Source organism: Chelonoidis abingdonii, chromosome 11, assembly GCF_003597395.2.
Source record: "Chelonoidis abingdonii isolate Lonesome George chromosome 11, CheloAbing_2.0, whole genome shotgun sequence".
NCBI classification, from domain to species: Eukaryota; Metazoa; Chordata; order Testudines; family Testudinidae; genus Chelonoidis; species Chelonoidis abingdonii.
The window spans coordinates 60,599,920-60,623,864 of NC_133779.1; the positions used below are offsets into that span (position 1 = coordinate 60,599,920).

The 23,945-nt window shown below is 59.2% G+C and overlaps 1 protein-coding gene across 1 annotated transcript; it reads left to right on the forward strand.

Moving 5' to 3' along the window:
- Window positions 1-1,549: 1,549 nt before the first annotated feature.
- On the forward strand, window positions 1,550-23,931 carry SPACA6 (sperm acrosome associated 6). The gene is made up of 11 exons (XM_075071183.1): window positions 1,550-1,577; window positions 1,744-1,801; window positions 15,641-15,779; window positions 20,098-20,175; window positions 20,351-20,419; window positions 20,740-20,763; window positions 21,717-21,794; window positions 22,458-22,561; window positions 22,853-23,009; window positions 23,161-23,365; window positions 23,803-23,931. Exons 3-11 carry the CDS (start codon window positions 15,674-15,676, stop codon window positions 23,834-23,836), a joined length of 855 nt encoding a protein of 284 aa, XP_074927284.1. The 5' UTR covers window positions 1,550-1,577; window positions 1,744-1,801; window positions 15,641-15,673; the 3' UTR covers window positions 23,837-23,931.
- The last annotated feature ends 14 nt before the right edge of the window (window positions 23,932-23,945 follow it).

The following is a 23,945-nucleotide window of genomic DNA, read 5'->3' on the forward strand; positions in this document are numbered from 1 at the left end:
TCCCCTGCTCCCTATGAGACCCCCAACAGCGCCCCTTGAGGGGTCAGGGAGAGCCAGCAAGACAGTCTGCTGCCATGACAACGGGGCCTAACACAGCCCAGAGCCTGCCCCCCCCATTAACCCTTCCTGGTCCAGGCTCTGCTCCCACCCCCCAGCTCTGTCAGTGCCCCTCAGTCCCAACTCAGGCCCCTGCTAGCCCAGCCCTGGGCACCCCCCACCCCAGTTCTGGCTCCCTCCCAGCCCCCCCTGCTTTCCCATTCCCCTCCCAGAGCCAGGGAGAGAACCCAGGAGTCCTGCCTCCCAGCCCCCCACTCTAACCACTAGAGTCTGGACCCCTGGCCTGAGGTTAATTCACCCCTGTTCACGGGATGATATAAACATGGTGGAACAGTTTCACCCAGTCCTGTGAACAGGGCCGTTTTAACTCAGTGAAACACAATGCAGTGTGAGTGTGGCCTGCATTACACATTTGTGTATAACACTTTTGACTGTTAACACAACTCTTTGATTGTGGAGTGTCGCATGAGTTTCTCCACACACAGGAGCGTTAGCACAATGATTGTGTGGTCACACAAGTGTGTCCACACACACAGGCACTTTGAGAGGATTGTGTAGTATCACACAGGTGTGCATGCACACACTGGAATAATAACACAGTGACTGTGACATGTCACACAAGTGTGTCCACACAAACATACATAGGCACATCAGCACCATGCGTTTGGGGTGTCACACACGCAGGCACTACAACATGACGATTGTGTAGTGTCACACAACCGTATAAACAGCCAGGCACATCAACACAATGATTGTGTAGTATCACACAAAAGTGTAGACAGACAGATGTGTCAACACAACCATTTGTGTGTGTTTTATCCGCACAGGGCCAGTCTGAGTCTAACCCCAACACCCTTGGCTTTCGTGTTAACTACAGTGTCCAAAACCCACTGTCGGGACTGTGCCTATAAAATTGGGACATCTGGTCACCCTGGTGACAAGCGACTTTCCTTTTGGGAGGGCAAATGTATCCTTGTAAGTCCCGCCCCCTCCCTCACAGCCCCGCCCCAACCCCACACTTCCTGGGGCAGTGGGGGTGGGAGGTTCCGCAGCCCCACCCCACAGGATTCAGAAGGACACAGGCCAGCAGGGAAGCCACCCACAGTTGCTGAGCCAAGCCCGGCCAAAAACCTGCTGAGCAGAACTAATGAAGATCCAGGGAGAGAACCCAGGAGTCCTGGCTCCCAGCCCTCCCGTTGTGACCACTAGACTCCCCTCCCCTCCCCTCCCAGAGCTGGGGAGAGAAGCCAGGAGTCCTGGCTGCCAGCCTGCCTCCCCCCCTGCAACCACTAGGCGCCACTGCCCTCCCGCGCTGGTCTCTGGGGCCAATGCCATGGGGGGCTGGGGGCTCGAGGCTGGGGCCAGCCGGGCGCTGCCGATCCGCCCCCGGGGGGGGGGAGGAGAGAGTTAACCACAGGGCCGGCTGCTCCTTGGATGCCAGCCCAGCTCTGTTCTTGTTACCCACAATCCTTCATTCCTCCCCCCCCTTCTCTGGCACCGACCGGATCCCTGGCACTGAGGTTGGTCCGACAGTCCCCCCTCAGCCGGACCGCCCCTCCCTGCCATCCTCCCTCCCCGCCCGCCCCCCGGGCACTGCCTGGCAGCCCTGCCCAGCCCCACGGCCCCCGCGTGCCATCCTTCCACTCCTCCTCTCACCCCCTTTTCTCCTTCCTTTCTTCCCCGCAGCTCGGCCGCGCCCGGGACCCAGCCGGAGCCCTCGGGCCCATCGTGGGGAGATTTCAGGGTGAGCGTCTCCCCCCTCCTCCGTCGCCCCTTTTTGGCTCAGCTGGGGCTGCGGGTCGGGAGTGAGGGGCACCGGCACAGCGGTGGATGGGAGCCGAGGGCTGGGCTAGTAGGGGGCTGCGGGTCGGGATAGAGGGGCACCGGTGGAGCAGTGGGGTGCGGGTCGGGATGGAGGAGCACTGGCAGGGCTGTGGAGTGGGGAGCCAAGAGGGCTGCAGGTTGGGACTGAGGGGCAGTGGCAGGGCTTAAGGGGGGGACCCCCATTTGTTCAGATCCCTGGATCACAGCAGGGAAAGCGTGTGATGGGCGGACAGGAGCCTTTGCTGGACAGAGGGACGCGGTGGGGGGGCAGCTCGCTCTGGGCGCCGAATACAAAATGGCGGCTGGTTGGTCGCACCCCACCCCCAGCCTGGAGAGTTGGGGAGTGGGACAATTTGGGGTTAACCCTTCCGATGCCAGGAGGATTTTAGGTTCCCTGGCCCACCCCTGCACCTGCTCCCTGGGCCCCTTACTCCCTGGGCCCCTTACCTGCAGCCCCCTGCCATCCCAGCCCTGGGTCCACCCCCCAGCTCTGCCAGTGCCCCTCACTCCCGACCCGCAGCCCCCTGCTAGCCCAGCTCTGCCTCCTCGCCCGCTCTGCCGGTGCCCCTCACTCCCGAGCCGCAGCCCTTGCTAGCCGAGCCCTGGCACCCCTCTGCTGTACTAGTGTTGGGCTGCATTGCAGGGCTAGTCCGTGATGGATCAGCTTGTCAGGAATTCCCCCCGAGGGTCAGATCCGGACGCCGGTCTAGACAGGGTGGCATTGGCTGCGGGGGGGTGGAAAGGGTCTGAAGATTGAGGGGTCCCTGCCCCCCCAATCCCACCTCACCCCCACCCCCCTAATCCCAGCTTCTAGCATCAGGAGAGAAGCCAAGAACGCCTGAGCCCTGCCGCCCCTTCTGCAGGCCTGTACGTTGGCTCGGCCCTGGCAGAATGAGGGCTGGGAGAGCTGGGGGGCTGCGGGTCAGGAGTGAGGGGCACTGGCAGGGCTGGGGGGAGCCTAGGGCTAGGCTAGCAGGGGCAGCAGGTCGGGAGTGAGGGGCACTGGCAGGGGGGGAAGGGGAGGGTTGCTGGGCACGGAGGGAGGTGCCTGGCCCGTTGCCAAGCACCCGGAGGCCGTTGCTAGGGAACCAGGTTCCCTTGGCAGCCGACCGGTTCTTTCACTTTCACTGAGTGGCGCGGAGGGGGGAGGGACTGAGCCCGTTGGGGGGTGCGCTCCCCCCAGGACAGGCTGAGGGGGAGGGGAAGGTCCCCCACTGACACCCCCTCTTACCTCCTCCCCATCATGGAACACAGACACAGACCCCTCCCCTCATTGACTCCACCTCTGAGGGACCCCCACTCCCATAGGCCCCTCCCCTTCATAGAACACATCCATAGACCCCGCCCCCATAGGCCCCTCCCCTCATTGACTCCACCCCCTTAGGAATCCTAGTCCCATAGGCCCCTCCCTCTCATAGAACCCTGCCATAGACCCCGCCCCTCATTGAGCAGGACCCTAAGGAACCCCCACTCCTCATAGCCCCCCCGCCCCACCATTGGCCTCGCCCCTGTCTGGACTCCATCCTTAAGGACCCTCCTCCCATTGGCCCCACCCCCAATAGGCCCCACCCCCTTATGGGATGCTCTTATTGACTCCTCTCTTTATGGAATTGACTCCCATTGGCCCCTCCCTCCAATGACTCTGCCCCATTCACCACCCACCCAGTCCCATCAGCCCCACCCCCAATAGGCCCCACCCCCTAATGGTATGTTCTTATTGACTCCTCCTCTTTAGGAAACTGAGCCCTCATAGCCTCTCCGTCCATTGGCCCCACCCCCTTGGGGGACCCCCCTCGCCATTGACCCTGCCCCCTCCATCGACTATCCCTTCTTAACCCATCCCCCAACCTCCCTACCCCACTGACCTCCAGGGGTGGAGAGTGGCAGCTGGAGTCCTGATGGGGGAAGGGAAGAGCCCCCCTGAGGAGAGGCATTTCCCTGTGGGGGGGTGGTTTAGACTGGGTCTCCCCATCCCCCCATGTCCTCCACCCCACCTTGTTCTATGCAGGGGGCTGCTAGGGCACTTGGCAGGGTAGCTGGGGGCTCTGGGCAATGGAGGGGGGTTGTCCAGGGGGGCTGCCAGGTGCGGGGGCTCTCGCTGGTTTAGAGGGGGGCAGATGCTCTCAGGCTGATCGTGTTTGTCTGCCAGGCCTGGGAGGTGTCTCTGGTGGGGCGCTTGCCGAGGGGGGGTGTCTGCTGCATGCGGTGATGTGAATTCATTACAGCCTGGGGGAGGGGAGGCGGGCACCGACCTGCTGGCCAGACAATGGCAGCAGTCGCCATGACAATGCGCCCAGCCATGCCAGCAGCCCCCCCGCCCATACTGTCTAGGGGAGACATGACAGACAGACACAGCTTCCCCGCACCTGGAATGGCCCCTGCCCCCAAGCTGGGTGTATGTGGGGGGGCGTCACTCATTGTGGCATAGTCTGTACCCAGGGAGCCCCCCCAGACCCCGTAGTCTCATGCTCCCCCATTACAACTGAGGCACCCAGATGGATGGGGAGGGTGTTGGCAGCGGTGCCCACAGCCTCGGGGGGGGCGTGAGGGAGCTGGCACCATGCCCAGCTCTGGGCATTTTCCTCCGTCTGCGTCGCTCCTTTCCATTGTCTGCTTCGTTCCCTCACGCCCTAGCAGCGCCCCCCCCGCCCCCCCCTGTTCTTCCTTTCTCCTTCCTCCCCCCCATCTCCTTCCACGTCCATCCGTCTATCCATGCTGTGCCCCCCAACCTTCCAGAGAGGCGGTCACGCTCTCTTTCCCCCCCCCCAAAAATCTGCCCCCCAAACATTGGAGGTGAGGTCTGAGGCGTGTGGTAAGGGGCCCAGCCCATCCTTCTTTCCATCCGTCTGTCCTGTCTGCCCCCCCAGAATGGCCAGTGACTGAAAAGACGAGGTAAGCCGTGGTGGGGGTCCCTCTCGTTCCCCCTTTCTGCTTCTGTCCTCTCTTTTGCTCCTTTCTTCCCTTGCTTCTTCCTCTGGGAGGCAGGGGGTCTTGCACGGGGAGTGACGAGAGACGGGTTCCCTCATGGGGGCATTTCAGGATTTGGGGTGATGATTCTGGTGGAGGCAGGGATAAGGGAGGAGCCTCATGGGACTTGGGGGAAACCATAGGACCTCAGACATCATTATCATCAGAGAACCAGGAGTCCTGGCTCCCAGCCCCCCTGCTCTAACCACTAGACTCCACTTCCTTCCCAGAGCCAGGGATCTCAGACCTAAATATGGGGGAGATGCTCACAGATGTGTGAGGCTGAGAAACCCAGCACTGGGCTGGATTCATTGGGCAGGGAACTCGGGGCTGTGGGGAGCCCAGGGCTGGGCTAGCAGGGGGCTGCAGATTGGGAGTGAGCGGCAGGGCTGGGCTGTCAGGCGCAGTGACTGGGGGGGTACCCTAGGGGGCGTTAATCTCCCCCAGTTCCCCTCTGTGATGTCGTCCCTGCTGGGGGTGCAGCCTAGTCACCGCTCCCAGCTTGCGTCAGGCTGTCCGGTGTGACAGCATAGGAGGGACATGAGTCAGAGCTGGGCAGCTGGCAGTCTGGGTTAGCTCCCATGCCCGCTGAGTGCTATTTATTTGGAGTATTACAGTAGCCCCTAACAGTGCTAGTATTGGCCCTGGACCCCATTGTGCCAGGAGCTATACATTATGAGTGCTATTTATTAGGGGTATTACAGTAGAATCCAGCAGCCCCAGTGCTGGCCCCAACCCCCATTGCGCCAGGCGCTGTACGTTATGAGAGTCATTTATTAGGGGAATTATGACTTCCTGCTTTAGTCAGCTCCCAGACTCCCTCCTAAGCCTACCCTTCTGCCCCCCCCCGCCCCCTAGCCCTCTCTGCTCCGCTCCTTGTGCAGCGGCAGGGAGATCCATCCCCCACTGGGTGGCCCTGTCCTGGCAAGTGAGTTTGCCATTGTCTCTTCCGATTCCCCATTGATATGGACCAATCCTGGACTGTCTATTCAGGGACCCGTTCAGTTCCCTCCCCTCTCAGACAGCTGGGTGGCACGTACACACCTGTGTCTCTTGGCCTGCCCGGAGAGTGAATGTAATCTTCTCCCCCACACCAGGTCACGGGGGTGGGGGGGAGGAGAACTGAGGCACACACGGGCTTCATCAAAATATGAGTAAAACTTCCCACTTTGTCACACTCTGGCCAAGTCATTTAACCCCTCCGTGCCTCAGTTTCCCCATCTGTACAGTGGGGTGATAGCACAGCCCTGCCCCATTGTAATGCTGAGAGCATAAATACCTTGATGACTGTGAAGTGGTCTGAGAGCTGCTGGTGAGAAACACAATAGAAGCACTAGCTGATATTCGTAGATTACAGGGTCTTACCCATAAACATGATCTTCATTAAGGGCCAGTATAGTTAAGCATTGTTACATTATGACCAGATAACTGTGTGTAAATGCACTGAGGGATGGCTTAGCCTATAAAATAGAAATAACATCCCATAAAATCTACCTTACATCACTCGGTGTCTCTATTTTATTTTATTTTATTTTTATTTTATGTTTTCTATTCTAACACTGAGATAGATTCAGTATGCAGAGATTATGATGTTTAAGCTACATATTACATTATATTATATTATATTTATTAAACAATGCCTAAACTCACTTCACAGTAATATAGAATTTTATCTATAAGAATATGTAATATAAAATGAAATACGGTATATAGATAGCATGAGGTTTTCTATTTTACAGTTAGTTGAACAGCACTGGAACATAATTTAATATTGAGTGAGTTTTGAATTATTTTTTACATTTAATTAACAATGCTTAAACATAGTTTATATTAATATAGAGCATGTTTATCCGTTAGAATAAAACCAAAAATGAAATATAGGATATAGATAGTCTATATTATATTATATTATGTTATGACTATCCTTAAACATAAATTACAGTAATATAGGACTTGTTTTTCTGTACAAATTTATAATATAAAATTAAATATAGTGTATAGATACTGTATATGTTTTTATATTATATTTTACATTTAATTTAACAATACTTATGTTAATACTGAGTAAGAGTTTTTATATTATGTTAGGTTTAACAATGCTTAAACATACACTACATTAATATACCATATGGGTTTATATTACAGTTTGTATTTAACAATGCTTAAACCTAGTCGATATTACTATACGTCAGGATATGTAATACACGCCTAAACTGAAATATCGTCTGTCACTAGTCTATATTATGTGATATGAGCCACCGGGTGGGGAAGGGGATCTCTTTTCTCTGGAGCCCGGCCGAGAGGTGCTGTGGGGCTGGGACAGGGGTGCCGAGTGGCCCAGTTACAGGCCGGGCAGAGCAGATTGTGCAGCATAAGCAGGTTGCCCATGGTGTGAGGGCCCGTTTGAGGTGGAGCGACCCGGGAACCCCTCTGCAGTCCTAGGACATGGGGTTAGTGGGTTCCGGGTGGTTGGAATGAGCCAGAAACCAGCGTCTTGGTGCGGCGAGCCCATGAGTCTTGGTGTCTAGCACCACACTGCGCACCTAGGCTATTCTGCGATGCTTATCGGCCACACACAACCGTCGGCCACACACAACCATCCATCGCGTTGCACCCTACCACACCTCCCGGCGAATCCACCCTGGCTCCCGTCTAGGATACCCCTCTCCACACAGCTCAGTTTTGCTCCCTTCCACCACCGCAGACAGAGAAGTCTGCAGCAGCAGAGCCCCCCGCCGCGTCTGTTCACAGACTGTTTCCCCCCCTCGTCCCCGCCCCCCGACCTTACCTTCCTCCATCACCCAATCTGGAGTCTCCAGGGCGCTTCTAGCGAGGCAGGTGCTCCCTTTGCCCTCGTGCCCAGCAGGGGGAGTGCAATCGGCAGAAGAAAGAGGGCAAGTTCCTACGAGAAAAAGGGTGAAACGGAGGCACAAGGAATGGGCTTTGTTAACCATAGAAATAGTCGCTGGTATTTGTGAGAATCTCAGAAAATGTCAAAGAATTAAATGAAAAAAGCTGGGAGAGGACTCCTGGGTTCTCTCCCCAGCTCTGGAAGGGGAGTGGGGCCTATTGGGTTAGAACAGAGGGGGAGGAGGGAGGCTGGAAGCCAGGACACCTGGCTTCTGTTCCCTGCTCTGGGTGTGTTGTGTTGTTTTAAATATAGGAATGAAAAACATTTTTTGTTTTTCCAAGTTGAGAAATTTGTTCCTTGCAAGACTGAATATCTATCTAACTATCTATCTCCAGACACCCCCTCTATCTATCTATCTGTCTATCTATCTATCCCCAGACACCCCCTCTATCTATCTATCTATCTATCTATCCCCAGACACCCCCTCTATCTATCTATCTATCTATCGCCAGACACCGCATCTCTCTATCTATCTATCTATCTATCTATCTATCTATCTATCCCCAGACACCCCCTCTCTCTGTCTGTCTGTCTTTCTATCTATCTATCTACCCCATCCACCCCCTCTAGCTAGCTAGCTATCCCCATACACCCCATCTATCTATCTATCTATCAGTCTATCTATCTATCTACCCCCATACACACTCCTCTGTCTGTCCAGCCATCTCTCCCACCCCCTTTCAGGTTCACCCCTGCTATCTGGCAGTCACAGTCCAAGGCCGGGACTGCCAGCCGCTGGGTCCCGCCACGGCGTTGCCGGTTGCCATAAACCCGTAGATCCGAACTTGCGGTACGACTGCCTCACACAAGCTCGAGTCTGTGGGTATGTGTCGATCCTGGCCAGGACATCTGGAGACCAACCCTGGGTTGACTCCGCCCACCAGCATTCCAGGCCCGCCCTCTGAGCCATAGACTCCGCCCACCAGAATGGGGCCAGATCATAACCAGCGCCCCCTAGAGGAGAAAGGCCCCATGTCCCGTTCCCCGCCCCCCAGGCCCAGCAGTCCCTCACCTTGAGGTCAGATCAGAACCAGCCCTAGATGGGAAAGGCCTCATGTCCCATTCCTTGCCCCCCTGGGCCTGCCAGCCCCCCGCCGTGGGGCCAGATCAGAACCAGCCCTAGACGGGAAAGGCCCCATGTCCCATTCCCTGCCCCCTTGGGCCTGCCAGCCCCCTGCCCTGGGGCCAGATCAGAACCAGCCCTAGATGGGAAAGGCCCCATGTCCCATTCCCTGCCCCCCTGGGCCTGCCAGCCCCCCGCCGTGGGGCCAGATCAGAACCAGCCCTAGGCGGGAAAGGCCCCATGTCCCATTCCCTGTCTCCCTGGGCCTGCCAGTCCCCCGCCTTGGGGCCAGATCAGAACCAGCCCTAGATGGGAAAGGCCCCATGTCCCATCCCCTGTCCCCCTGGGCCTGCCAGCCCCCTGCCGTGGGGCCAGATCAGAACCAGCCCTAGATGGGAAAGGCCCCATGTCCCATTCCCTGTCCCCCTGGGCCTGCCAGCCCCCCTCCCTGGGGCCAGATAAGAACCAGCCCTAGACGGGAAAGACCCCATGTCCCATTCCCTGTCCCCCTGGGCCTGCCAGCCGCCCGCCCTGGGGCTGGATCAGGACCAGCTCCCCCTAGAGGTGAAAGGCCAATCAGTCAAGAACCCACCAAATCATTCCACCCAGAGACAGGCGACGCCTCTGGAGAAACCTCCCCAGCTGCTCTCGGCTGCTTCCTTCCCACTCCCCCAGCCGATCCCGAGACCCCCAGCCGTGCCTGACTCGAACCCCCTCTCCCTGGCCCGGCTCTTCTGCGTGCCTCAGGCTGAGGTAGTAGGTTGTATGGTTTAGAATAACACCCACAGGAGATAACTGTACAGCCTCCTAGCTTTCCCTGGGGCGCCGCTCAGCCTGGAGACCAGCCAGCAGGGAGCAGCAACGAGAGGAGGTGAGTAATGCAGTAATTTGCGGTAGTGAGATATGATTATCAGTGATGACCTGCGAAACTCCCTGCTACCAGGGATTGGCAGGGTTAACCCATGGGACTCCCCGCCACTGGGGATTGGCAGGGTTAACCCGTGGGACTCCCCGCCACTAGGGATTGGCAGAGTTAACCCATGGGACTCCCCACAACTGGGGATTGACTGGGTTAACTCATGGGATTCCCTGCCACTGGGAATTGGCAGGGCTGACCCACAGGAATCCCTGCCACTGGGGACTGGCTGGGTTAACCTACGGGACTTCCTGTGGCTGGGGATTGGCCAGGTTAATTCCTGGGTTGCATGCAGAGACATGGCTGCATTGTGTGTGCTGTGTGGTCAGGGAATTGTGTGTAGTTGTGCAGTGGTATGGGCGAAGTGGTTGTTGGGATGTTTAGGATTGTGTGGTGTTGTGGTGGTGCGTGTTTGTGTTGTGCAGTCAGGGAATTGAAGATGTGATTGTGAGGCGCTGCTGGGCTGTGAGATGTTGTCATGTCTTGTGTGTGTGGTTGAACAGTATTGTGTGTGGTGGGAACAGGGGATATAGGTGTGTTTCGCTGGTGTCTTGTTTTACCTGTATGTGATTCTTGTATCCACTTGTGTATAATTGTGTGACATTGTGGTGTGTGTAGTTGTGCAGTATTGTGAGTGTGTTCAGGTATGTGTATTTGTTTGGTGTTGTGTAGTTGTGCAGGGGATGTGTGGTTAGCAGCTCTGTCATGCTGTGTGTGTGGCTGTATTTTACAGTGGGATGTGTTGTGTGTGCAGTATTGTTGTGACTTTGTGTGGTGGGTTCAAGCTGTGTCGTATATGTAGGAATCTCATGTTGTGTGTACATAGTGGGTGTTGTGATTGTGCCACAGTGGGAGTGGATGTTGTGTAGTGTGCTGTGTGTGGTACTGTCCTGTTGTGTGTGCATGAAGAATGTGTGTTGTGCATGTGTTGTGGGTGTGGGGGTATTGTATTCTGTGTCTATATGTTATGGTTGGTGTGGGTGTTGTGATAAGTATGCATGATGGGTGTGTGTTGTGATGGATATGGGGGTGTTGTGGGTGTGCATGCTGTGTGTGTTGTGCATCTATTATAGTGGGTGTGAGTGTGTTATGTGTAGTATTATGTTGTGAGGGATATTGTGTCTGTGTTATTGTGATGTGTATGTTATGGTGGTGGGGGATATTATGGAGTTTGTGTATGTTATTGTGATGCGGGAGATATTGTGAGGGTGTGAGTGTGTGTTATTGTGGTGGATGTGTGATGGTGTTGGGCTATTGTGTTGGGTGTGTTGTTTTGGTTGTGGGATATTCTGGGATGTTGTGTGTGTACTGTACTAGTGGAGTGTTGTGTTTCATGTGTTACTGTGGTGTTGTGGTGTTGTGTTATGGTGGTGGGGTGTTGTATTGTGACATGTTGTATGTGTGATGTGTGTGTCTTATGGTGGTGATATTGTGTTTGTGTGTTATTGTGGTGTGTACTGTGTTGTTGTGTTTTGGTGGTGAGGTGTTGTATTGTGGCATGTTGTATGTGTGATGTGTGTGTTTCAATGGTGGTGGTGATTTGTGTTGTGTGTGTTATTGGGGGGGAATTTGTGGGGGTTGTTATAGTGGTGGGGTGTTGGGGTGTGTTGTATGGTGGAGTTCTGGTTGTGGGGTGTTATGGTGGGGGTTGGTGTTATAATGCAGGTGTGTTTATTGTGGTGTAGGTCTGTGTTTGTGTGGATGTATTTGTAGCAGGAAGGTGTAGTTGTGTGGATGGTGTTATGAGGGTGGTGTTTTGTGGAAGGTGTATTGGGGAGTTGTGTGTGTGTGTTATGTGAGTGTGTTTGTTGGGGTTGGTGTTGGTTGTGGGATGTGTTCAAGTAGAGATGCTGTGTTGTGGGGGGTGTTGTTGGTTGTGTAGAGGGGTGTTTATGGTGGAGGTGCACGTTGTGGGTGGGTGCAACATTGTGGTGTTGTTGTGGGGGTGTTTACGGTGGAGATATGTGTTGTGGTGGGGGTGTTATGTGGTGTTGTGTGGGGGGTGTGTTTAGGTGGAGGTGCCTGTTGTGGGGGGTGTGTTCATGTGGTGTGTGTGTGGGGTGTTACGGTGGAGGGCCATGTTGTGGATGGGTGTGTCATTGGGTGTATGTTGGGGGGGTGGTTAATTGTGGTGTTGGGGGGTGTTACGGTGGGAGGTCCGTGTGTGGTGGGGTGGTCATTGTGGTTGGGGTTTGTGTGGTGTGGGTGTTATGGTGGAGAGTCTCGTGGTTGTGGAGGTGTTAATTGTGGTGGGGGTGTTGTGTGGAGGTGTGTTATTGTGGGTTGTGGGGGTGTACGGTGGAGTGCAGTGTTGTGGGTGGGTGTGTTTTGTGGTGTTGGGTGGGTGTTATTGGGTGTTGGGTGGGGGTGTGTTTATTGTGGGGTATGGGGGGTGTTACGGTGGAGGTGCTGTATTGTGCGGTGGGGTTTTGTTTTATGTGGGTGGTGTTGTGGTGGGTGTTTATTGTGCGGTGTGAGGGGTGTCGGTGGAGTGCATGTTGTTGTGGGGTGTTGTCATGTGTGAGTGTTGGGTGGTGTTATTGTGGGGTGTGGGGGTGTTATGTGGAGGTGCCGTGTTGTGGGTGGGTGTATATTGTGGTTTTGTGTGGAGGTGTGTAATTGTGGGTGTTGGGGGGTGGTGTTACGGTGGAGGTGCGTGTTTGGTGGGTCGGGGTTTATTGTGGGTTGGGTGGGGGTGTTACTTGTCGGGTGGTTGGGTGTTACGGTGGAGGTGCCGTGTTGTGGTTGGGGGTGTCATTGTGGTGTATTTGTGGGGTGTGGGGGGTGTTACGTGGAGGTGCAGTGTTATGGGGTGGGTGGCAGATTGTGATGTTGGTGGGGTGTGTTATTGTGGGTGGGGGGGTTTAGGTGGAGGTGCCGGTGTTGTGGTGGGGGTGTTCCATTGTGTGTTGGGTGAGTGTCATTGGTGGGATGTGGGGGGTGTTACGGTGGAGGTGCCGTGTTGGTGGTAGGGGGTGTCATTGTGGTGCCATTGTGGGTGTGGGGGGTGTTACGGTGGAGGTGGTCGTGTGGGTGGGGTGTCATTGTGGTGTTATTTGTGGGGTGTGGGGGGTGTTACGGTGTGAGGTGCCGTGTTGGTGGGGTGTCATTGTGGTGTTAATTGTGGGGTGTGTGGGGTGTTAACGGGAGTTGCGCGTTTGTGGGTGGGGGTGTATTGTGGTGTTATTGTGGGGTGTGTGGGGTGTTACGGTGAGGTGCCAGTTGTGGTGGGGTGTCATTGTGGGTGCTTGGGTGGGTGTTATTGTGGGGTGTGGGGGTGTGTTACGGTGGAGGTGCGTGTTGTGGGTGGGGGGGTTGTCATTCGTGGTGTCATCTGTGGGGTGTGGGGGGTTGTTATCGGGGGAGGTGCCGTGTTGGGGTGGGGGTGTACTGGTGGTGTTTTGTGGGTTGGGGGGTTACGGTGGAGGTGCGTGTTGTGGTGGAGTGTCATTGTGGAGTTGGGAGGGAGGGTGCGGGTTCCCACCCGCCGTCGCTGCCTGCTGGCCCGGCCGCCCCGCCCTCCCCACCGCCGGCCCGGCAGCCGGCGCGGCTCCAGCCAGACAAGCGCCGCATTGCGATACCGGCCCCGCCGCGGAGAGGGGGAGCGAGACAGACGCGGGGAGCGGCCGAGCGCCACCGCCAGCGCCCGGGGGAGCGACAGAGCGAGCGAGCCGCCGGGGCAGCGCCGGCACCGCCGAGCGAGGGAAGGAGACAACCAAGGGCGGAGGAGAGCGACAGGCTGAGTCCCGCCGCGGGGTGGGCGCGGGGGCAGCAGCGGAAGAGGGAGGAAAGGGGGAGCGAGAAAGGCTCAGGGATGGAGGGGTGCGGGGGGATAGGAAAGGATCATGGAGGGATAGAGGAAGGGGGATGGAGGGGTGCGGGGGGATGGGAAAGGAAGGGATGGAGAGATAGAGGAAACGTGGGATGGGGGGATGGAAGAAGGAGGTTGAAGCGGGATGGGAAAGGCAGACCCTGCACAGTTACAGGGGAGTGTGTGTGTGTGTGTGTGTGTGTGTTTTACAGGCTGGAGGGGGTATTGGGAGACGTCGGAGTTGTTGCAAGAGTTGTGGGGTATTACACGGGGTGTTGGGGGGCATTACAGGCTGTGGAGGTGTTAGGGGTAGATGGAGGTTGTGCAGGTGTTGGGAGCATGGGGGTTGTGGGGGTATTGGGACATATTGCAGTCTGTGGGGCGGGTGTTGTGTGGTTTTGCAAGGGATGTTGGGTGTGTTATGTGCTGTGTGGGTGTTTCATGGGGGTTGGGGGGTGTTACAGGCTGTGGGGCAGGAGTTGGGAGCATGGGGGGTGTTGGGGGATGTTAGAGGCTGTGGGGTGTGTGTGGGGGGGTGCTGCAGGTCTCCAAGTCCCGCAGTCCCTCTGTCACGAGGGACAACAGGTGAGTATGACAGGGTCCCCCCGGCTCCTGGCCCTCTGTATCCCCGAATCGGGGATGGGCTGGGTCCCTGTGGACCATCCAACCCTCGGCCTCCTGCCGGCGAGGGAAACTGAGCCCCAGCAAACTTGATTCACACACGGAGCTGCTGAACCCCATTGTGCCCACACCCCCAAACCAGCCACCTCCTGTCCCTGGGGCCCCATCTGGATCGGTGCCCCCTAGAGGGGAAGGGCCCCATGTCCCTTTTTGGAGTCTGACAGAAATTGGGTCTGGCTGATTCTCTAATAGTCTAGAAACCTTTGAATTTAGTTAAAAATGTGGGGGTGGCCCAGGGACACTCGGGGGTTCTGGCAAGGATATCAGAGGGCTGGGGAAGAGGGAGGCCTGGGGGGCATTGGGGGGACTGAGGAAGAGTGGGGGGAGCTGGGGGATATGCAGGGAGAGGGGGTGGGGGTGACAGCCAGCCTCTCTGCCCCTTGGTGTCGGGCGAGAAGGTTCAGGGTTCAAAGCCCTGTTTTCTAGGGGAACTTGGGGTGGCTCCGTTTCTCTGAATTTCGGGCCAGCACTGGGGCCGTGGGAAAGGTCCCCGAGTCTGTGGCTGTCACTGTGGCTTGGTGGATCCCTCTCCCCTACCGGGCACCCCAGGTGCAGCTTAGTGAGAGCGGCTCAGCAGCGCTACCAGTCAGTGACCAGCCAGGGCTGGGGATAGCTGCCCTCCCGCCATCCACTGCTCGCTGGCAGGTCACTGGCCTTCCCGGGTCCCAGTAGCCCAGTCTGGTGGCCAGGTGCTGACAGGGAGCCCGTCTGGTACCTGCCTGGCGGCTCTTTCCCATGGCCGATCAGTACCCTTTCTGGGTCGCCCAGCCCATGGCCGAGCCCCTCCAGCCCCTCCCTGGGCTGATAAAACCTGCATTTAACTGGCGCCCCCAATGTGCCTCATTGCAACCCCCTGACTGGGGGTTGTTTGGGCAACAAAATCTGTCATTGCCCCCCCACACCCACTGGGGAAAGGTCGACTAGTTCGGGGTGGGCTTCCCAGCGGTATGGAAGGACAGGCCTCCAGCCCCAGCACCTCCCTCCTGGAGCAGCACTCTCTGGCTCCCCTCCTGACAGCGAAGAGAACCAGGGAAACAACCCAGAGTGAGTGAGGGGCTGGGCTGGCAGGGGGCTGTGAGTCAGGAGTGAGGGGCACTGGCAGAGCTGAGGGAAGGGAGCCGGGGCTGGCAGGGGGCTGTGGGTCAGGAGTGAGGGGCAATGGCAGAGCTGGGGGAAGGGAGCCTGGGTTGGGCTGGTGAGGGGCTGCGGGTTGGGATTGAGGGGCATCAGCAGAGCTGAGGGCAGCCCAGAGTAGAGATAAATGGCATGGGGCAGGGGGGTCAGGATTGAGGGGCATTGACAAAATCCATCAAAAATCCCCCACCCCCTCAATGTTAGCAGCAGCCCAGGCTCCTCTTTCCAGCCCACTCAGCTCACACCCTGGGTGCTCTCCCCCTTTTAACCTCTCAGCACCTGCTCTCTTCCTCTGCTCCAGCTGGACGAATGGGTCGGCCAGGCCTGCGCTCTCGTCCTCCCGCTCTGTCTCGCTGCCGGCAGCCGTCTCTGTCCCTGAGACCCTTAACCTGTGAGGGCAGCGCAGAATTCACAGGTGAGGTTCTTGGGAACCGAGCGACTGGCCCCACACAGCGCAGCCAGCGGGGCAGGTCTCAGCTCATCACGCCGGGGGCAGGGGCAGCGTCACCGCTAGGGGCACGGGCAACCGAACCCCCCACACCTTAACCACTAGACCCCCTTCCCTCCCAGAGCCAGGCTAGAAACCAGGCGTCCTGGCTCCCCCCGGGATTGTGCCAGACTCCTTGTGCTACTCTGGAGAAACGACTTTCCTGCTCGGTGCCTCGGTTTCCCCAGAGCACGACGGGGCCCTGATGGCAGTCGGAGTCTTGGCTGAGCTCTGCCTGTGTCTGAGCTGAGACAACAGGCCTGGGAGGACACGGAGACGAGCCCCTCGGGGATCTCCCTCCTCGCCCGCCCCCCCCGAGGGAGCAGGTTTGACGGGTGTCTCTGTGCCTTCAAGGCTCCTGCTCCCGGAGACACCATCAAACAGCTGAATCCCCCAAGCCAAGCGACACAGGACACCCCCGAGGAGGAAGGGGAGGCCCCTCATCACCCCCCCCCCCCCCCCCCCCCCCCACCCCCCCCCGGGGGCCCCCTCAACCCCCAAACCCCTTGAGTCTCACAACAAAAGGAAATAACCCATTCCCCTCCCTCCTTTCTCCCTCCTAGATCCTCCCCTTCCTGGGTACACTAGGAGATCACTGTGATTCAAACTCCTTGAATCTTAAAACAGAGGAATGTTACCCCCCCCCCCCCCCCATGTCGCGAGTTCTGCAGAGGGTGGAGAGGCAGGGAACCCAGGGATGGGCTAGCCGGGGCTGCATGTCAGGAGTGAGGGGCCACCGGCAGATCGGGGGGGGGACGTTTCTCATCCTTTTGATGCACTCGCCCCCCGGCCCGCAGCCCCCCCCATCTGTTTAAGGGACTATTAATTGTCAGCTTCATGCCCGGCTGTCTGGTTTCATGGAGACGGAATCTCTGAGGCCGACAGCTCCGCACCCCCCCTTCTCCCGTCTGCCAGAACTGCCTTCCTCCAGTCCTGGGCATGCGGGACCCCCTCGCCCGGCGCTGGGCGCAGCCAGCTCTGGGTGGGACACGGGGGCTGGTTATACAGGGACCCCTCGCCTGGCGCTGGGGCGCAGCCAGCTCTGGGTGGGTGAGGCTGGGGGCTGGTTATACAGGGACCCCTCGCCCGGCACTGGGACGCAGCCACCTCTAGGGTGGGTAGGCTGGGGGCTGGTTATACAGGGACCCCTCGCCCGGCACTGGGACGCAGCCACCTCTGGGGTGGGGTGAGGCTGGGGGCTGGTTATACAGGGACCCCTCTCGCCTGGCAACTGGGACGCAGCCACCTCTAGGCGTGGGACACGGGGACTGGTTATACAGGGACCCCTCGCCTGGCATTGGGATGCAGCAGCCACCTCTAGGGTGGGGTGAGGCTGGGGGCTGGTTATATAGGGACCCCTCGCCTGGCACTGGGACGCAGACACCTCTAGGGTGGACCGGGGACTGGTTATACAGCGGACTCCTTCGCCTGGCAGTGGGATGCACGCCAGCCTCTAGGGTGGGGTGAGGGTGCTGGAGGCTGCGTGTATTACAGGGACCCCTCGGTCGCAGATGCTGGGTATGCGCAGCCACCTCTGAGGTGGACACGGCCGGGCTGGTTATACAGGGACCTTGATATTCCACTCTGGCGACTGGGATGCAGCCACCTCTTGGGGTGGACGTGGGCGTGGCTGCTAGCCTGCCCCCTCCATTGTGATGTCCCGGTTATGGTTCCATCGCCCCCTTGTGCTGGGCGATGCCCACAGCCTCCAGTGCTGCTGCGCCCATTTGCCTTGGGCCTCCTCCTGCCCTCCCGGCCGCCCGGCCTGCCTCGACTGCTTCTCACACCCGCAGGCAGCGCCTGCGCGTTCTGCCCAGGTCTTCCTCGGGTCACACCAGCTCCTGGCACGTGGCCTGCCCTGGGTTGGGCCCTGCGGTGCCGCGCTTACCCACCCCACGCCCAGCTGGTGGTGGGTGAGTGGGGCCCCGGAGCCAGGCAGGCCCCAAGGGCTCCAAGGGGGGCCCTTTCGCTCACCCTCGGCTCCTCCTGCAGCTCTGTCTGTCCGGTCTTGTCTTCCCGTCCTTCTGTCCCCTCTATGTCTGTCCTGTCCAGCGCTACCAACAGCTCCGCGGCTCCCAGCCTGTCCTTACGGCTTCTGCTTTAGCTTCCCCCCCTGAGCCTTTTCCATTTCCAGCTCCATCACCCTACCATCCCTCAGCCTCCATCCCTCCCTTTCTCCAGCTTAACCGCCCTTTGGGCCCTGCATCGCTTCCTCCATCATCCCTCCGTCTTCAACCTCCATCCATCTCCTAGCTCCATCCCTCCCCTTCTGCAGCTTAACTGCCCCTGGCCCTGACCCCTAGCTTCCTCTCCCTCTGTTTCACCTCCCCATCCCTCAGCTCCATCCCTCCCTTCTCCAGCTTAACTGTCCTTGCCTGCTTCCCTAGCCATTCTTCATTCCTCTATCCATCCCTCAGCCCATCCTCCCTTCTCCAGCTAACCGCCCCTGCCCTGCATCGCCTACCTCATCTTTCTTCTGTCTTCACATCCACCCCTCCCTCAGCTCCATCCTTCCTTCTCCAGTTTTCTTAACCGTCCTCCTGGCCTGCATCCCTAGCTCCATCATCCCTGTCTTCATCTCCATCCATCTCAGCTCCATTCTTCCCTTTCTCCGCTTAACCACCCCCTGGCCCCATCGCTTCCATCTTGTCATCCCTTCCGTCCTTCATCCTCATCCATCCCTTCCATCCTCCTCTGTCTTTCATCTCCATCCATCCCTCGCTCCATACCCTCCCTTCTTCAGCTTACACCCCTGGTCCGTCCATCGCTTCTCTGTTTCACCCTCCGTTTCATCCTCAAGTCCATCCTAGCTCCATCCTCCTCTGTCTCACTCCATCCATCCCTCAGCTCCATCCCTCCCTTCTTCCAGCTTAACCACCCCCTGGTCCTCCATTGCCTTCCTCTGTCATCCCTCCGTTACCTCATCCTCCCTAGCTTCCTCCCTCTGTCTTCACCCCATCCTCCTCCGTCTCACCTCCATCCCATTCCCTACCTCCATCCAGCCGCTTCCTCCAGCTTAACCGCCCCCTGGCCCTGCATCGATTACCTCCATCATCCCTCCGTCTTCACCTCCATTCCATCTCCTAGTTCCTCCTCCCTCCTGTCTTTCACCTCCATCCATCCCTAGCTCAATCTTCCCTCGTCTTCACCCCCAATCCTCCCTCCGTCTTCACCCCATCCATCCCTGCCTCCATCCTCCTTCCTTCCGCCTAACCGCCCCCTGGCCCTCATGCATTGCTACCTCCATCCTCCCTCCGTCTTCACCCTCCATCCATCCCTCAGCTCCATCCCTCCCTCCCACTTAAACCGGCTCCTGGCCCTGCATCTCCTAGCTCCATCATCCCTCTGTCTTTCACCTCACCCATCCCAGCCCATCCCTCCCTTCTCCAGCGTTACCGCCCCTCTGCCCCCCCCCCCCCCCTAGAAGGGGCTTCCCCATTTGCATCCCTCTGTATTCACCCCATCCTCCCTCCTCTTCCCTCCACCCTCCCTCAGCTCCATCCTCCCTTCTCAGCTTAACCGCCCCTGGCCCTGCATCACTTACCTCCGTCATCCCTCGTCTTCACCTCCTCCATCCCTAGCTCCATCATTCCCTCCGTCTCACCCCATCCAGCCCGACTTCCATCCATCCTTCCTAAAGCTTAAACTACCCCTGCCCTGCCATCCCTAGCTCCATTCTCCCTCCATCCCTACCTCCATCCATCCCTACCTCCACTTAACATCTCCCTTGCCCTCCATCTCTAGCTCCATCTCTTCATCCTCACCCCATTCCACCCTAGCTCCATCCTCGCCTCGTCTTCACCCCCATCCATCCCTCCCCCCCCCCCCATAGCTCCTCCATCCCTCCGTCTTCACCCCCATCCATCCCTCAGCTCCATCCTCCCTCCCTCTTCACCCCCATCCATCCCTAGCTCCATCCATCCCTCCGTCTTCACCCCCATCCATCCTTAGCTCCATCCATCCCTTCATCTTCACCCCCATCCATCCCTAGCTCCATCCATCCCTCCATCTTCACCCTCATCCATCCTTAGCTCCATCCTTCCCTTCCTCCAGCTTAACCACCCCCTGGCCCTACATCCCTAGCTCCATCATCCCTCTGTCTCCACCTCCAGCCATCCTTTCATCCTCACCTCTTCCCATCTCTCCAACCATCTCTAGCTCCATCATCTCCTCCATCCATGCCCCCCCAGGGATGGACCCTGGAGCAGAACCGGTCCCCTCACCAGCCCCCCCTCGCCCTTCCCAGGTGTGGCGGAGATGGAGAAGCTGAAGGACGTCTTTTCCAACGTCATCTTCTCTCTGGAGCAGAAGGGCATGGCCAAGGGTGGGTCAGAGCCGAGGTGGGGCCATGGGGAAGGAGGGGGGAGAGGAAGGATGCTGCAGGGGGAGCAAGGGGAATGGCTGGGAAAAGGGGAGGGGAGTGATAGGGTGTTGGGGGCTGGAAAGGCAGTAGGAGGGTGTGGGCAGGGGGCCTAGTTCTGACCCCCTCTCCCTCCCAGTTCCCTACCAGGTGGCCATACCGGAGGCTGTGGCGCAGATCCAGCCAGAGCTGGCTCAGCTGCAACCAGGTGAGAGGGGTGCTGGGAGCCGACCACTGGGTGGGACCCCTCCGTGGGACCCCCCCCCCCATACACATAGCTTCCCATGCACCCACTATACTGGAACAGGTGAGGGAAGGAGGATGGGTCCCCCATGGCCCACCCAGCCCTCGGCCTTTTGGGAGGCAGGGGCTGAGACCCGGCAACCCCCCCGGCAATGATGAAGTCCCTGCCGGGAGGCTGGATCAGACCCAGCGCCCCCTAAAGGGCAGGTGGGAGTGGGGCTGCTGCTGCTGGGTGTAATGACCTGATATGGCCTCATCCTTGCTCCTGTTTCTCTCCCTTCACAGCTCCTGCCTGCGTCCCGCCATGCGGTGAGTCCTGACATCTGGCTGGGCGCCCCCCACACAGCCCTGCCGGTGCCCCTCACTCCCGACCTGCAGCCCCTCTGCTAGCCCAGCCCTGGGCTCCCCCCAGCCCTGCCAACGCCCCTCACTACTGACCCGTAGCCCCCTGCCAGCCCAGCCCTGGGCTTCCTCCTCCCCCAACCTCTGCCGGTGCCCCTCATTCCCAACCTGCAGCCCCTCTGCTAGTCCAGCCCTGGGCTCCCCCCAGCCCTGCTGGTGCCCCTCACTACCGACCCGCAGCCCCCTGCCAGCCCATCCCTGGGCTCCCTCCTCCCCCAAGCTCCGCTGGTGCCCCTCACTCCCAACCTGCAGCACCTTTTTAGCCCAGCTCTGGACTCCCCCCTTCCCCAAGCTCCACCGGTGACCCTCACTCCCGACTCGCAGCCCCCTGCTAGCCCAGCCCTGCCCCCCCAGCTCTGCCAGTGCCCCTCACTCCTGACCTGCAGCCCCTTCTAGCCCAGCCCTGGGCTCCCCCTTCCCCCAAGTTCCACCAGTGCCCCTCACTCCTAACCTGCAGCCCCTTTCTAGCCCGGCTCTGGGCTCCCCCCTCCCCCAAGCTCCACCGGTGACCTTCACTCCCGACCTGCAGCCCCCTGCTAGCCCAGCCCTGCCCCCCCAGCTCTGCCCAGTGCCCCTCACTCCTGACCTGCAGGCCTCTCCCAGCCCAGCCCTGGGCTCCCTCCTCCCCCAAGCTCCGCCAGTGACCCTCACTCCTGACCTACAACCCCCCGCAGCCCCCTGCCAGCCCAGCCCTGGACTCCCTCCTCCTCCAAGCTCCATCAGTGCCCCTCACTCCCGACTTGCATCCCCCTACTAGCCCAGCCTTTCCCCCCCAGCTCTGCCAGTGCCCCTCACTCCTGACCCGCAGCCCCCTGCTAGCCCAGCCCTTGGCTCCCCCGCCACTTTGCTGTTCTCTGCAGGGTACCAGAAAAACGCCCAGGTCTACAAATGCGCCTCGTGCAGCCAAGTGGAGTGTCAGCTCCCCCTGGACTGTCCAGGTACGTGCTACACCCCAAATCCCCCCACGGCACTAGGAGGTGCTGTGCTGCGGGGTTCCCTGGCCGTTCCAGATGATGAACCCAGGAGTCCTGGCGAAACGCAACCCAGGGGATTCTATTCAGCCTCCAGAAATCCCCCTTGTGCTTTCAGCTGATCACAGGAATCCCCGGATAACCAGCCCTGCGCCCCACCACAGAGGTGGCTGCATCTCAGTGCTGGCCCAGGGATTCCCTCTGGGGTGGGGTCCCTATCTAACCAGCCCTGCACCCCGCCCCAGAGGTGGCTGCATCTTAGTGCTGGGCCAGGGATTCCCTTCGGGGTGGGGTCCCTATATAACCAGCTCTGCGCCCCACCCCAGAGGTGGCTGCATCTCAGTGCTGGGTGAGGGATTCCCTCCGGGATGGGGTCCCTATCTAACCAGCCCTGCACCTCACCCGAGGTGGCCACATCTCAGTGCTGGGAGAGGGATTCCCTCCAGGGTGGGGTCCCTATATAACCAGCCCCCGTGCCCTGCCCCAGAGGTGGCCGCATCTCAGTGCTAGGCCAGGAATTCCCTCCGGGGTGGGGTCCCTATCTAACCAGCCCCTGTGCCCCGCCCCAGAGGTGGTCGCATCGCCATCGCCATCCCCACCCACAGTCACCCCCGCTCTTTGCCCTGCCAGTGGAGGACATCTGGAAGAACGAGGGGGAGAGGATGGCTCTGACATGCAGGGTCCCGTTCCAGACCCCCCCTGACGTCCGGTACAGTTGGAAGTTTGTCAAGGACGTGAGTGTGTGTGTGTGTGAGGGGGAGGGTCTGTCTTGCATTGTGGTTGCCTCTTAGGGTAGCAGGAAGACATGGGGGGGGAGCACCTTGGCGGATGGAGGGGTGAAAGGAAGTAATTTTACTGGAGGGGGGTCTGCTGCCCCAACTCCATGCCCCTTGCCCCCTATACCCCCTAGTGGCAGCCTTCGAGTCAGCCCAGCCCCTTCACTCTGCCCACGGTCCTGAGTTTGATTGCCCTGACGCCTGCCCCCCCTCATCACCCTCTCGATTCGCTCTCCCCTGGCCCCCTAGCTCCGGACTCGAGATCTCTCCCTCTTCCGGGACCTGCACCCAGGTGCCAGCTCCTCCATCGTCCTCCGCCCCACGCGGGGCTCGCACCGTGGCACCTACGCCTGCCAGCTAGCCGAGGAGGACGACGTGCTAGCCCGGAACTACTTCTACCTCAATGGTAAGGAGGGGAGTGAGGTTGAGTGGTTACAGCAGAGACGCTGGGAGCCAGGACTCCTGGGTTCTCTCCCTGGCTCTCGGAGGGGAGTGGGGTTTAGTGGTTGGAGCAGTGGGGCTGAGAGCCAGGACTCCTGGGTTCTGTCTCCCCGCAGTGACTGCCAGCAGCCAGGGGGCAGAGACAGAGCTGCAGGATATGTTCCGCGCCATCCTGCAGTCCCCAGCGGGGCGCAGGGCTGAGGGTCGGCTTCCTGGGCTCTCGGAGTTGCTGGCTGAACCCGACTCACTGCACAGGAGGAATGTGGTGCTGCTGATGGTGGGGCTGGCGCTGAGTGCCCTGCTGGGCACCCTGCTGCTGGGGTGAGCTTGCCAGGACCCTCTGGATGTGCTGTGGGTCCCTCCAGCCCGGGAACCTCCCCCTCACCTCCAATGCCCAGCCTAACCAATGGGCCCATCCAGCCTGGGACTCTGCCCCCACCAGACCTGACCCATGGGCCTGCCCACCCAGACTGGTATCCAGTTGCAGGGAGTTCCACAGGTCTCCACTTCCCTTTCCTCCAGCTACCAAGCCCTTCGTGACCCCAAACTCCCCACCCTGCCCCCAAGCCCCCCACTGCCCTTATGGGTCCCAGCTTGGTCCAGCCCCCTCCATCCACGCACCGGGAGCAACACGTGGAGAGGGCAGTGTGTGCGGGGTTGGGGGGGGCCTTCCAATGGTTTGTCCTCCCTCTGCTATGGCTCCCTTCTCACTCGTGCTCCTTCCCCACCCCCCATCTTCCCCCTCTCTCTCCCCACAGGGGCATCTGTCGCTGGGCCATGGGCCGGCCCTGATGCACCCGGCCTGGGCCCTGGACTCGCCTCTGCTTCGGTGGCCCGGGACTGGCACCGTCAATTCTCTATCAGAATAAACCCAACTTCCAGCCTGAGCCTGGAGTCTCTG